The 13,891-nt window shown below is 40.3% G+C and overlaps 1 protein-coding gene across 1 annotated transcript in view; it reads left to right on the top strand.

Annotated features, from left to right (window-relative positions):
* Window positions 1-13,891, top strand: part of FBXL17 (F-box and leucine rich repeat protein 17) — a 408,991-nt gene that overhangs the window by 24,547 nt on the left and 370,553 nt on the right. Inside the window, exon 4 of the mRNA XM_084881035.1 lies at window positions 7,278-7,409. Within this exon, the coding sequence (XP_084737161.1) occupies window positions 7,278-7,409 (132 nt within the window). The remainder of the gene's footprint in view (window positions 1-7,277; window positions 7,410-13,891) is intronic.

Here is a 13,891-nt window from a genome sequence, read left to right as displayed (position 1 = left end):
GGCATTCAAGAAAATATTTGTCAGAACATTGGTAGATCACTGGCTGGTGTTCCTCAGTGGTTAGAACATTGGCCTGAGCATTGAATGGTTGTGGTTTCAATTCCCAGTCAAGGGCATGTACAAGGGATTGAACCTGCAATTTAGATATGTGTCCTGACCAGGAATCAAACCCACAACCTTTTGGTGTATGTGATGATGCTTAACCAACTGAGCCATTCAGCCAGGGCAGTATTTTAATTTAAAAAAAATATTTATTTGATAGAGAGAGAGGGATGAGAGAGAAACATCAACATTGATCGATTGCCTCCTGCACACCCCCTGCTGGGGATAGAGCCAGAAACGTAGGCATGTGCCCTGACCGATAATTGAACTGGTGACTTCTCAATGCATGGGTTGTTGCTCAACCACTGAGCCACATTGGCCTGGCTGGGCTGGCTTCTTTTAGGTAAAGTGGCTACCAACACCCACTTCATTAACTACTTTCCTTCTGGGTTGACTGGTGGGTGCCTTTAACACATTGTTGTTCTTGAGTTAGAGGAGAGTTTCTATCATGAGGCCTCTGATTTGTACTTTTACTAGGGAACCAGATACTAGAATGGTATTGATAAAAATTTAGACCGTCTTAAGTGACATACTGGGGTTCTATGTTTTAGGTCCGCCATTTTCAGGGGTGAACAGTGAGAGTTAGGATTGTAGAGTGCCAGACACAAGTAGCAATGAAGTACAGGCTGAGTATGGAGAGCTGTTGTGGGAGTCAAATCCCATAAAGTTAATGACCTCCTTTACCTGGAAGGGCCCTTGGACAGCAGTTTTCCAGTATCCAGCCAAGGTGAGTGTGCTATACATCCAGTCAACATCAACCAGAAAGGTGTTCTTATCTGATGATTACTTAGCATTTCAGAGTGTTCCTTAGTAGGATAGAATGTATTATGGCTATAATTTCTAAGGCGCTTGTAGATTCTGTAGCTACTGACTTCTTGCTAGGATAAAATAAATAAAATTATTTACTTGACACAGGAAGAGAGCACTTATAGCTGAGGGTTTCCTTCCCCGGCACTGGCTCCTGCAGAGGGAGGTTTGTTCTACAGCTGGTGTCTGCCCTGCAGGTTGTGATTCTGTGCATCCACTTTTGTTCTCTCTCCAATGGTGGGAGAGTGGTGTTCCCTGTAACATTTTCTGATGGATGTAAAGACAGTTGTTGATTTTTCAGTGCAGCTTTTTATTTGTTGTTAGGATGGTGTGGCAGCTTCTAAGTTCTTTACGTGCTGGTCTGGAAATCAGACATTGATTCTATTTTTAAAAAGGCATTGCAATTATTGGATGACCACCTTGATTTTGTTTACACTCAATTTTATGCTTCCCATGGTTGATCTGTGAAAAGCCCAAGGTCTTTCCCAAACCTCTCTAACTTGGATGGTTATGACCAGGGCCTGGATCTGAGGTACCTGTTTGGTGCCTCAGTTGGAGGCCAGGGCTCTTATCAACATCTCATCATTTTGGTAGGGACAGAGCTACAATGTCTTTAGCACTGTCTTTAGCACTGTCTTCTTGGAGAGAGAATGATGATGATTTAGAGGAGTTATATACTACTCTTAGGTAGAGGACTAATTGTGTTAAATTCAGGGCATGTTAACGGATATTCTTACAGGGTTTGGTTGATGCCCTCTGAATGTTTTCTCTGTGGATGGTTGCAGCATTGAGACATTTGAACACATCAGCAAACTGGGAAATACCTGCGTATAATGATCAACTCTAGTGCCCAGATAGTCTGGATCAGGGGTCTTCAAACTACGGCCCACGGGCCACATGCGGCCCGCAGAGGAGTCTGATCCGGCTCGCCAGGTTTTTTGGGCAGTGAGCGCAGCCGAGGTGTTACAGTAGGAATTAGTAGTTCATATAGTCTGGCCCTCCAGCTCTCTGAGGGACCGTGATCTGGCCCCCACTTTAAAAAGTTTGAGGACCCCTGGTCTGGATCGTTAGGACATTTGTGGTTGGGGTAATGGTGATTAGTGCAGAAAGCACTGATTGCAGATGCAGTCTTGCCTATTAGGTCTAAAACAGAGCATCAGTTTCTGCAGGGAGACTAAATGGCAGTAGTTATAATTATAAATGGGGCAATTTCCTCTAATCAGTGGCTTGGGCTCCCATGCTGCTAATGTCCTTTGAGACCAGCTAGTCCAAAACATGAGGGTAATCAACTTAAACAGCCCACTCAGGCTGCAAGAGTATGACTTTACCTGTCTTAACATGAGACTCTGCCATGCTTTCTACACACAACTGATGTCTAAGGCCCTACAAGAATACCTCCATCACTCCTTTGATGTAGATTCTGTACTTCTATTTCTCAACAGTCCTGGTGGGTGCAATAAGTGTTGAGGTCTCTTTATTGCCTAGGATCTGAACAAATTGACAAATAAGATAAAGGAATAGTGACAGAGGAAAAGTATCAACCTTATTATTCAGAAAAGATAGATTGGGAAATGTTTGGTAATAGAGTTAAATGTGATTGTTGACTCAATGCTGGATGGTCTGGAACATTGGGGCACTTGTATTAGAGTAATGGTGATTAGTGCAGGTAGCACTGATTCAGTCTTTCCTGTTTGTCTAAGAGAGAATACCAGTTTCTGCAGTGAGACTAAAGGCTGGGTCTAGACATCTGTGCTTCTGATCAGGTGGCCAGACCAGCAGAGCCTGCCTCTGTCGAAGTGGAGGTTGCTTGCTTCCTGTGGGCAGTTCTTGCTTTATTCCTTTTAGAACATCGGTACTGATGTCTTGCTGTGAGAGTGGAGGGTTTAGCTCACTCATCCTTCCTTCTCATCTTCCCATTATAGTTTTGGTTAAGTAAGTATTCACGGTGTACATTTTACAATTATGAAATGGACCTTTTTCTCTCTAGAATTTTGTTTTTATTGAAATTAACGAATGTCCCCTTGTTCCCTTCACTTTAGTTTTTTATAGTCTTAACTGGAGGTCTGGTGCACAAATTGGTGCACAGGTGAGGTCTGGCCGGCTAACCCCCATCACTGCTGATTGGGCTGGGCCGGCCAGGGAGAGGGACTGCCAGAGGTTGGCCAGCTGGCCCCGCCCCTGATTGGGGTGGGAGGCCCAATCTGAGGTGGGGATGGTGGGGGGGTGTAGGGGGGACAGGACTGGAGAGGAACCATGGGCAGTTGGCCATCCCTGCCCCCGTCTGGGTGGGGGGCTAATTGGAGGGAGGGGCCTGGAGAAGACCCACTGAGCTGGAGCTGAGCATGTCCCCAGGCTTTTCAGGGAGGACGGCCTCAGCAAGGAAACAGGAACCACCAGAAGGCTCTGCAAACAGGCCCTGAGCTCCCTTTGGCCAGGTGGACTCAGAGCTGGTGTCTCTGTGTGTACATTAGACACAGCCTGGCACTAGCCTTTGTCTGTTGCTCAAATCCACTGCATCAAAAAACTTGTTCCCCTTCTTCTCTTCGGGCCCTTACAACAAATGCAGGCCAATTGGAAGACTTGGGCCCCAGTGGCAGAGCCAGGCCCCACAGTCACCGGGAATTTAGGCCCAAGACAACTGGGTAACAATCTCTACGGAACAGAACACACTGTTTTAGAGTCTTAATTCTCCCCTAAAATGTGCCCAGCTGCTCCTCTTTAGCCAGGAAAGACTGAACTAAGGAACCAAAGACCGAGTTTCCTTTGAGGTGGGATCCACTGGGAGCCGGCTGGTGGCAAGTCCCCTCACAGGCGGCTGCCTTCTCCCCAAGCTCGGTGTGCTCTGAGCTGGTCCCTTTGTGGCGGTGTTGGGTCCTGGGCTGCTGGTCAGGCAGAGGTCCACAAGGTTTCTCTCCACCACCTTTCTGGCATCCCAAGCAGTACCCTCTCGCCCAGAGTGCTAGGCAGCTGTTGCTAGAGCCGGGACTTGGAGAGTGAAGGAGCTGGCCCACGGCACAAGGGACTCACAGGTGGCCAGGCCATGCCTCCCACCCATTTCTCAGTCTCACGCATATGGATTGGGCTAAAGCCCACTGCCCGAGACTGGCGCCATGTGGCACCTGAAGGGGGGGGGTGGTCACAGCAGGGAGAGGGGCCCCTTGACCTGCCAGCCTTGGTGATGATTATCTTGGTGCCCAGTTGATTGAATTTGTTCCACAGACCCTTCGTCTCAAGCTGCATGCTCATGCTGGCCACCTTCATGTTCTTCTTTACCAGTGCCTTAGCGGTGGCCGTGCAACTGGCCCTGGACCTTTGGGCATGGCAGCTGCGCTGGTGGTGGTCCCTGTGGCCCGCACATCATAGCAACTGGTCATTCTGCCGTAATGGTTGCTGGGCTTTTATCTATTTACTAGAGGGCCGTTGCACAAAGAGATTCATGCAATAGGCCTTCCTTCCCTTGGCTTCCAGCACTGGTTTACCTCTGGCACCTGGGACCCAGGCCTTTGCTCTGGCCAGAGGCTACCACTTTTGCTGCAGACTCTGGCCATAGTCTGCCTTCTTCATCTTCGCTGCAGACTCCGGCTAGAATCTGCCATCTTTGTCTTTGCTATGGCCAGAGAGCCACTCCTGTAGATCCCTTTGACCCCTGCTCTTCCTCTCAGAGCAGGCGTCCTGCCCTGCCTGGCCACTCCATGCCTGGAGCAGTTGGGTGGCCACCATCTTAACATTTTGATATGCTTACTTTACTATATATCTATACAATTATCCATTTTTTTTTTTGTTAATTTTTTAGTATCTTATCTAATAAAAGTGATATGCAAATTGACCATAACTATGCCACACCCACAAACCACACCCACCGGCCAATCAGAAGCAAGTACGCAAATTAAACCAACCAAGATGGCTGCGGTCACAGAGCGAGCAGGAGGCTTGGGTTTCCTTGGCAATGGAGGAAGCCAAGCTTCCCGCACACCCTGGCTGGCCTACTCCTCTACTCAAGGCTACAAAGTTTCAATTATAGAAGATAAATAAATCCAAACAAAAATGGCAGCAGCCATGTAGCTGGAGAGAGCAGGAGGCTTGGGTTTCTCCCACTGATGGAGTAAGCCAAGCTTCCTGGTCTGGCTTGGCCTCTGCTCAAGGCTACAAAGTTTCAATTATAAAAGATAAATAAATGCCAACAAAAATGGCAGCAGCCATGGAGCTGGAAAGAACAGGAGGCTTGGGTTTCCCCTGGCGATGGAGGAAGCCAAACTTTCTGCCTGCCCTGGCCTCTCCTGGCCTCCGCTCAAGGCTACAAAGTTTCAATTATAGAAGATAAATAAATCCCAGATACCAGGGTCTCCATTTGGGTCGCTGGGTGTGTGTGGCCAGCCTGCAAACCACCACAGGCCCCTCCACACTCTGATCCGGGGCACCTTTCAGGGCAAACCAGCCAGCCCCCACCCATGCAGCTGGCCTCTATCCTATCTAATAAAGAGTAATATGCAAATTGGCCATCACTCCAGCACACAAGATGGCTGCCCCATGTGGACACAAGATGGCTTCCATAAGATGGCCAGCAGGGGAGAGCAGTTTGGAGGGACCAGGCCTGCAAGGGAGGGCAGTTGGGGGCAATCAAGTTTGCAGATGAGGGCAGTTAGGGGTGACCAGGCTTCCATAGGAGGGAAGTTGGGGGCGACCGGCCTACAAGGAAGGGCAGTTGGGCGGGGGGGGGGAGGGGGCAGGCCTGCAGGGTAGAACAGTTGGGGGGGACCAGGCCTTCAGGGGAGGGCAGTTAGGGGTGACCAGGCCTGCAGGAGAGGGCAATTAGGGGCAATCAGGCTGGCAGGGGAACAGTTAGGCATCAATCAGGCTGGCAGGCAGAAGTGGATAGGGGCAATCAGGAAGGCAGGCAGGCAAGCAGTTGGAAGCCAGTAGTCCTGGATTGTGAGTGGAATGTCTGACTGCCCGTTTAGGCTCGATCCTACCGGGATTGGGCCAACAGGTAGTTAAACATCTCTCGAGGGGTGCCAGATTAGAGAAGGTGCAGCTTGGGCTGAGGAACCCCCCGTCACCATGCTCTATGCATGAATTTTGTGCACCGGGTCTTTAGTATATTTAGAAAGTCATGTGTTTTTAAGGCCCATTTTAGTATTTTTAAAATTTATGGTAAGTATTCCTCTAGGAAAATTTTTATTACTAATTTACACTCTTAACAGTGGTTATTAGCATACTTTGAATCGTTGCTAACACTGGGTTTTATTGTTTTTACGTAACATTTTTGTTAATTTATGATATATAGCTTGTTATTAAAGAATGTTTCTGATTGTTTTGATGAAAATATCCACTGTAGATTTTGAAAATAAATACATGTAGTTTGTTCTTTGGTGATACTTAATGTTTTTAAAAGGGATTATTGTGCTTATTCATTAATTATTTAAGGTACAGTTGGGATTTCAATCAAGAAATCACTAGTCCTAACTAGAGTATTAGCAGTAGCACATTCAGCCTTTTTTCTTTTTCATAGAGTAATTGAGCCGAAGGAGAGAAATAATTGTTCGAGGTAATCAAAAGTAGAACTAGAATCTCATGAATTACATTCTTGGACTCACTGGTACTTTGCTTCACTTACTGGAACTTTTTTAAAAATTTATTTTAAATTCTTTATTGTTTAAAGTATTACATATAGTATTACATATATGTCTCTCCCCCCCCCCCCCCCCCATTGACCACTCTCTGGTCACCCCCACCACCTAGCAGATGTCCTCATCCCCCTAGCGTCTGTGTACTGGACCTTTGTTTTATTCCTTTATCTGATGTCCCACTCCCTGTAACACTATAACTGATAGAAGACTCAAAAGAAATAAAGATTTGAATTTGAAGTGTTAAGCACTCTAGGCCAGCGTTTTTCAACCGCTGTTCCGCGGCACGATGTTGCCTGGTGTGCCGTAGGTGCAGACAAGACAAGAATTTTATAATTTTTCACTATTTTGTTTACTTAATATTTCATAATAAAGTAATTATAAAATACTTTCTTTGTGTTTATTTGATTCCTATTCAAGAGAATTACTTTATATATAGTCAATATAGGCACAGAGTTAAATTTTTTAACATTTTCTAATGGTGGTGTGCCTCGTGATTTTTTTCATGAAACAAGTGTGCCTTTGCCCAAAAAAGGTTGAAAAACACTGCTCTAGGCACTTAGGAGGGCATCTAGTAGTTGAAGCAAGGAAGTAGATTAGAAGGTGGAAAGGCTGTTTTAAATTATAGGCTACTTGTTTTTTATTTTAAAAGTAGTTTATAAACAATTATTTAACTTTGGTATTGCTAGAAATATGTTACCTTTGTTATTTTCTAAGCAATTTGCCAACTCTTTTTGTTTACAGCTGGGCTCAAAATGCAGAGAACTCAAAGATATTCATTTCGGCCAGTGTTACAAGATCTCAGATGAAGGCATGATCGTCATAGCTAAGGGCTGTCTGAAATTGCAAAGAATATACATGCAGGAAAACAAATTAGTAAGTACTTATATAATTTTTGTAATTTTTATCTTGTTTCTTACCTTTGAATTCCTTAGAACTTAGCTTATAAATTTACTTCTACTTGCTATTGTATTTTGGTCGTTTAAGGCAAATATTACCTAAAAGCAAGATTTGTCTCAAAACAATGATTTTTCAGATTGATCCTCTAACTGTATAGGTGCTTCAAGCTGGCACTTGCATGACAGTAGACCACTCAGGTCTATTGGAAAAAATAAAGTTTAGTCCTCAAACTTAAGTATGTGGTTGTAGTTTCTTCTGATTTTCCTAGAGATTCTAATAATTCAGGATATTTGGGATTTTTTTAATAATCAGGAAGATGTACACTTATAAAGTAGAGTCACTAACTATGATAAAAATGGGATTCAGTGAATTGAGGTAAATAATCTTGGCAATTACATAAATTTTATATTTTAAACACACATGTATAACTTATTCACCCTTAATGTATTGTACGGAATATATTTAAAGCCATTTAGTTTTCTTTTATTGAGATATAGTTCAGATATCATAAAATTCACCTTTTTAAAGTGTATTAAGTCAGTGATTTTATTGTGCAATCATCTTCACCAGTTCTAGAATATTTTCATCACCCACAAAGGAAACCCTATGCTCATTAGCTATCATTACTCACTCCCCACTTCCTTCACCCCTGGCAACTGGCAGTCTACTTTCTGTTCGCTCTGGATTTGCCATCTCATGTAAATAGAATCACATGTTTTTTTGTGTGTGTGTCTGGCTTCTTTCACTAAGCATAATGATTTCGTGGTTCATCTCTGTAGCATGTGACAGAGCTTCATTTCTTTTTTAGGACTGAATAATATTTCAGATCCACTTAATTTTGATTGAATAGATATACAGTACAAGTTAACAGAAAAAGTTATCCCTAGGGAGGTACTAGTAGAATTTTCAATGCTGAGAAAAGGTGCCCTTTAAAATAGGCAAAGTGGCCTTGAATATATAGAATATTTTCCAAGAAGATTTGCTTTTTAATTGTCTCCCCCAAAAATAAAGAGACCTTTTGTTGCCCCATTGAGTTAGTTTATACAATTTGATAAATTCATCTTATATATTAATGTAAGTTTGAAAGGTTTCCAGAAGCATCATCAATTCAGATAAGACAGTGCTATTTAAAGATTCTAGTTAGAAATATTGAAACACTATGAATTAAAAGTAAATGCTTTTATTACTACATACAATTACATTTTTTTCTGAAATTATATGGTAAAAATATTTCACTCTTTAGTACATTTAGTTTAAACTTAATAATAATTACCACTGAGGCAGTTTGATCTTGTAGAGAGAATATGTCTTCTGGGTTAGAGAAATTGAAGTTTTGAATCCTGATATTCACTTACTTTCTTTGTGACTCTGGGGAAGTTACTTAAGCTCTCTGAGCCTCATTTGCAAATGAGGTTAATAACTGTCTTTTTGATCATTGTGGCTTTGCAGATTAAATGACATAATGTTCTAAAATTGTGTAGTACAAACTCTGACACCTGAAAAAGTAGTAGTTTTATGAGGTTATGACTATATTTGTTGTCTGTTGGTTTCCACTTTACACTCAAGATAAATTAAAGGATGGTAATTTCAACTTAAAATTTTTGTATTTATCACATAATAGGAGCAATTATTTGAGTGAATAATACTTGTTTTCTTGTTGATTAAACACAGAAAAACATTTTCTTTTGACACATTAAAATTTTAGTCAGTGGTTTTCCAAAGGAATTAATTGTATATCTTATATCATAAAAGCCTAAGTGCCCTGTTGATGAGTCAGCTGTTCAACCAATCAAAGTGTAATATGCTAATGATATGCTAAGGCTGCTCAACTGCCCACTATGATGTGCACTGGCCACCAGGGGCCAGACAGTCAACCAGTCAACCAGTTGCTGTGACATGCACTGACCATCAGGGGGCAGACACTCTGGTAGGTTAGCTTACTGCTGGGGTCTTGCTGATCGGGTCTGAGTGAGACACGCTGTACATTCCCTGGAGCCCTCCCATGGCCCCTCTCCAGCTGGCCAACCTCCTGCGGCCATCTCTGGCCCTCATCATGCACCAGCAGGGTCCCTTGGCCTGCCCCTCTCACAATCTGGGAGCCCTTGGGGGATGTTGGAAAGCTGATTTCGGCCTGATCCTTCAGGCCAGGTTGAGGGACCCATTGGTGCATGAATTCAGGCCTCTAGTATTTTTTATAACTGTATATGTTTTGAAGGTTCTAGTTATGTTCAACTTAGATTTTCCCTAGTATTGTGTGCCATTAAAAAATTGTTATGTATTTGAATGTCAAGGGAATCAGTTTTGTACATAGGGTTATTTAGTAAATATTTGATTTTATTGAAACTGAAGTAATTTCACCAGATATTAAAGTTCAGTTTAATAAAGTTTTTTTTTTCTTCCAATTTAAGATTCATAGAAAGAAAAATTAAGAATAATTCGAACTCTTATATTGGACAGTTGCATTATTGATAACTGACTTCCCATAGGAACCTTGCTTTGTGTTTTGGGAATTTATGAAATAAGGAGAAATATTTGAATTATTTGCAAAAGTACAATTTTAAGTAGTTGGGTTGTTTAACTCTGATAAGTGTTATTATTAGTCACTTAACAATGAATATTTAAAACGGGGTAAGTAGAAATAATAGTGGTCTGGTTAAAGGCAAATAATATTTATATGTGCAGATATATAATTGATATTGCATATTTTATTACAAATAGGAAATATAGACATAGTAGTAGTTAACTCAGTATTATATAGTTAAATAGGACAAATATTTTAAATTCACAACTAATAGAAATATTTAGGAGAATACTATGTCTGTAAGGATGCCAGCAGAATTTAATCTGTGCAGATAATAATCAGCCAAGTTATTTTGCTAATAACTCCTATTAAATTCTTTCAAAAGAGTTTTAAAGCTTTATTGTGCAGTCTATGTAGCATCTATGCTATGTAGCATCATATCATAGTGTTTTTATTTAAACATAAACTTCGTTGACTTTAAAATATCCAATTGGTTGTTTTATACATTGGCAGTATTTGACTTGAGTATACTTTTCTCCCATGTTATATCTTGGCCTTTAGATGGCAGCATTGCCTTTGTGTATTTCAGTGACAGCTTTTTTGTATCCTTGGCATAGCTATAAAGATGCAATGCTTTTTACACAATTTGTACAGATATTATGGTGTACTTTTAATTTTTGTTCTTCAGGTGGTTTTAATAGTAATTTTTTTATTGCAGTAATTTGAATTATTAGGTGCAGCTAGGATGTTAAAAGGTGAACTTTCTATTTTACACGAAGTAGCAAGATATTAAAATATCCTTATTTGTGGCACTGGTTTAAGTAAGATAAACTGTAGAATAGGGGAAGGATACCTGTATTACCAAAGGGAAAACTTTTGTTCAGATGGAAATTGAGGACAATGACTTGACATTTTAAGATTAATGAATCATGGTAATGCAAAGAGTTGAGGATTTACATCTAAAATCTTTTCGAAAGAGAATGAGTTTCTGTTTTAGTCATTTTTGAGTTACACGGGTGCCAGGTTCCTTCCTACATGGATGCATTTTGCATTCACTATAAAACTCTTGTATAGGATCTAGAAATACTAGTAGATGTGAGGAATACAACTATAGTGAGGGTCTAGTATATTATATACATAATTTCCCTGTTTCTGGAAATAGCTTTCATATCACTCCTGTGGCAATACTTGCTCCAAAATTATTTAATAGGTGTGTTTAGTTTATGTGTATAGTTATCGATGACCTAGGAACCTTATTAAGTACAGTATACTAGTATTCTCTCTGCTTCTTTCTTTGTTCTAAGTTCTGCTTCTCTCCTTTCTGAACAGAGGAGCTCTTGGGCCAGCTTTTTACTCAGTTGTAAAATAATGGGGCCAGATAGATTGTCTGTCATTTGTTATCCAATCTGATGTTTCAAAGTACTTAGGATTTTATGAATTATTATGAAAATAGCTTCTCTTCTGAGTCCCATGATCATATTTGATACTAGATTATGTGTGTTGTGGTATTTGTTATTGTTTTTAAAAATATTTTCTGCTTTGTAGAGTTGAGTTGGGAACTAGTATAGATTTCTGAATTATCAAGAAATTAGTACTGTATTATGAGAAGATTTTAGAAAGTTTTAGGGAAATGTTTCTTGGTTAAAATTTGATTTTCCTGAAAGTTAATTGTGATCTTTTATTTTATTTCAACCTTCTGGTGAATTGTTTTTTTTTACTAGTGTTATAATTCTGTGACATCTCCTAGAGTCCTTTGGCTGTAACATTATTTGTAACATTGTTTTTTATTGTTTTTAATTTTATCCTTTGGAGGCTTATACAGATGGCATAGGATCTAAAGTCAGCTCCAGGCTTCCTTCCAGGTTGGAAGCATCAGAGGAGTAATTGAGGCAAAAGCCTTATTTGAATCAAACTGAGCTCAGTTCATTACTTGATCCTACAGTTTCTTACTCATTTGATTTGGGTTATCTTAAATTTTTACATTCTTTTCCTTTTTTGCAGAAAGGATATAATACCACTACACACATGCTCTTGTGAGGATCAGAGTAAATGAAATTAAGAGGAAAAGTACCAAATATGTTTCATGGTCCCAAACACAGGACATCTTAAATAAGGGTTATTTTTCTTCCTCTCCCTACCAGAGTTTACTTTCTGGAGTCTACCAATTTGAATTGGGCCTTGTCAGGGCCTAACATCACTACTATGTTCTTATTTCACCCATTAGCTTCCCTGCAATTTAATGACTTTTTGCTGCTTGCTTTGATTTGAGGCTCTTGCAGCAGCAAAGTAAATAGGCTGGTGGCCATTTTACCATCAGCTGGGCTATGTAAGGTAAACATTTATATCAAAGCCTAAATAGTAGTAGTTAACTCAGTATTATATGTGTTTCTTCATTCCTTACTTTTCCACTCACAGTTCACATAGTAAAGGATTTAGTCCTCTCCTCCCCTCAGTTCTCCCCTGTACTGCTATCTTACTTCTCAGGCATTCCTTGTGAGGTAAGTTTACTTGTAATCTCAGACATAAATAATTTATATTTGTGAGGGATTCTATTGTACTTTCACTTCAGCCTCCTAAGCCTCCCAGAGTAGTTATTCACCTTCATTGCCTCTTCCCTTATGTTTTTTGGAAATATTTTTTATTGAGTTTTAGAGAGATGGGTAGGGAGAGGGAGAGCATAACTTTGATCAGCTGACTCCTGCACACAGGGATTGAGCTCATAACCTAGGAATTGAACCAGCAGCCTTTTGGTGCATGGGACAGTGCACAGCCACCTGAGCCACCCCAGCCATGGTGCCCTTTACCTTCTTAACGGATGAGGTATTTACTTGCACACAGAGTGTAGTTCCCAGTGAGCAGTGATGCATGAACGTGGCATTTTAAAGAAGGGGACCTAAAGATACTGACTGCATTTTATTGTATATCTTGCTGTCATTTGTTGATTTAAAAAAATAATTACTAGTAGTTATCTTTTATTGAGTATTTATAATGTACCAGGCACTATGCAATTGTAAATAATTAATCCTCACAATTATTATAAGCAGTAGCTTATTTTTATTCCATTTTACAGATGAGTAAATTGAGGCTTAGAGAGGTTACATAACAACAACTAAATGTCAAAGTTAAGATTTTAACCCAGAGCTCTTAGATTCCCAAACCTTTGTCCCGAAGCCCCTTTGCTTTGCATGGATACATTACAGATGGGGCTGATCCATATGTCTTTGAACCAAGCAGTAATTTCCAAAAGGCATTATCTCCCTTTAAGACACTGACAGGTAGTATGAGACATCAAAGGAAAAAGTTAATTATTGCCATGAGCAGAAGATCTTTTTGCTAGGATGACAACTGATTTCAGGGGAAGCTGTAAGTACCAATGGAGATATATTAAAATCTTTTCTGGGAAAATTAGTAAAATTATCAAAGGAGAAAACTCTCTCCAAGATAGTGCTTAATATTGATCTTAATCTTGTACAAATATGGACATAATTAACTTAATAGTAGAATTACACTCTTTATGTAAAAATTTTTACTTTGCAAAGTCATAGCATTTTATATGTTTTGTGAAATTTGGATTCAGATGCTAATACCATTTCATTTTTTGTCCAGCATATCTAACAGAAAATTTTACTGTATTTCAAATGTTCATTCAGTTTAGTTAACATTTGAATACCTACTATGTGCCAAGCACATATGAGAGGTGTTGAGAAATTAAAAAAGAGTTATACTGCCAAAGAGAGGTGATTTTGGTCTAGGCTAAAGTGCTATGGAAGTGCCAATCATAAAAATAGTTACTTGTGTGAGAGGTAAGGGAGGAATAGGTAATTCTATAAATAGTAGGTGACATTTGAACTGGGTCTTGAATGATATATAGCGATATGATGATTGTGAAGCAAACATTTTCTGGGGAAAAGTGATAGCAGTTGGGAGAAACAGCATT

This window comes from Pipistrellus hanaki, assembly GCF_964339955.1.
Source record: "Pipistrellus hanaki genome assembly, chromosome: 4".
Classification (NCBI taxonomy): Eukaryota; Metazoa; Chordata; class Mammalia; order Chiroptera; family Vespertilionidae; genus Pipistrellus; species Pipistrellus hanaki.
Note: the sequence above shows the minus strand (reverse complement) of the source record. Positions and strands in the feature narration are given on the sequence as shown.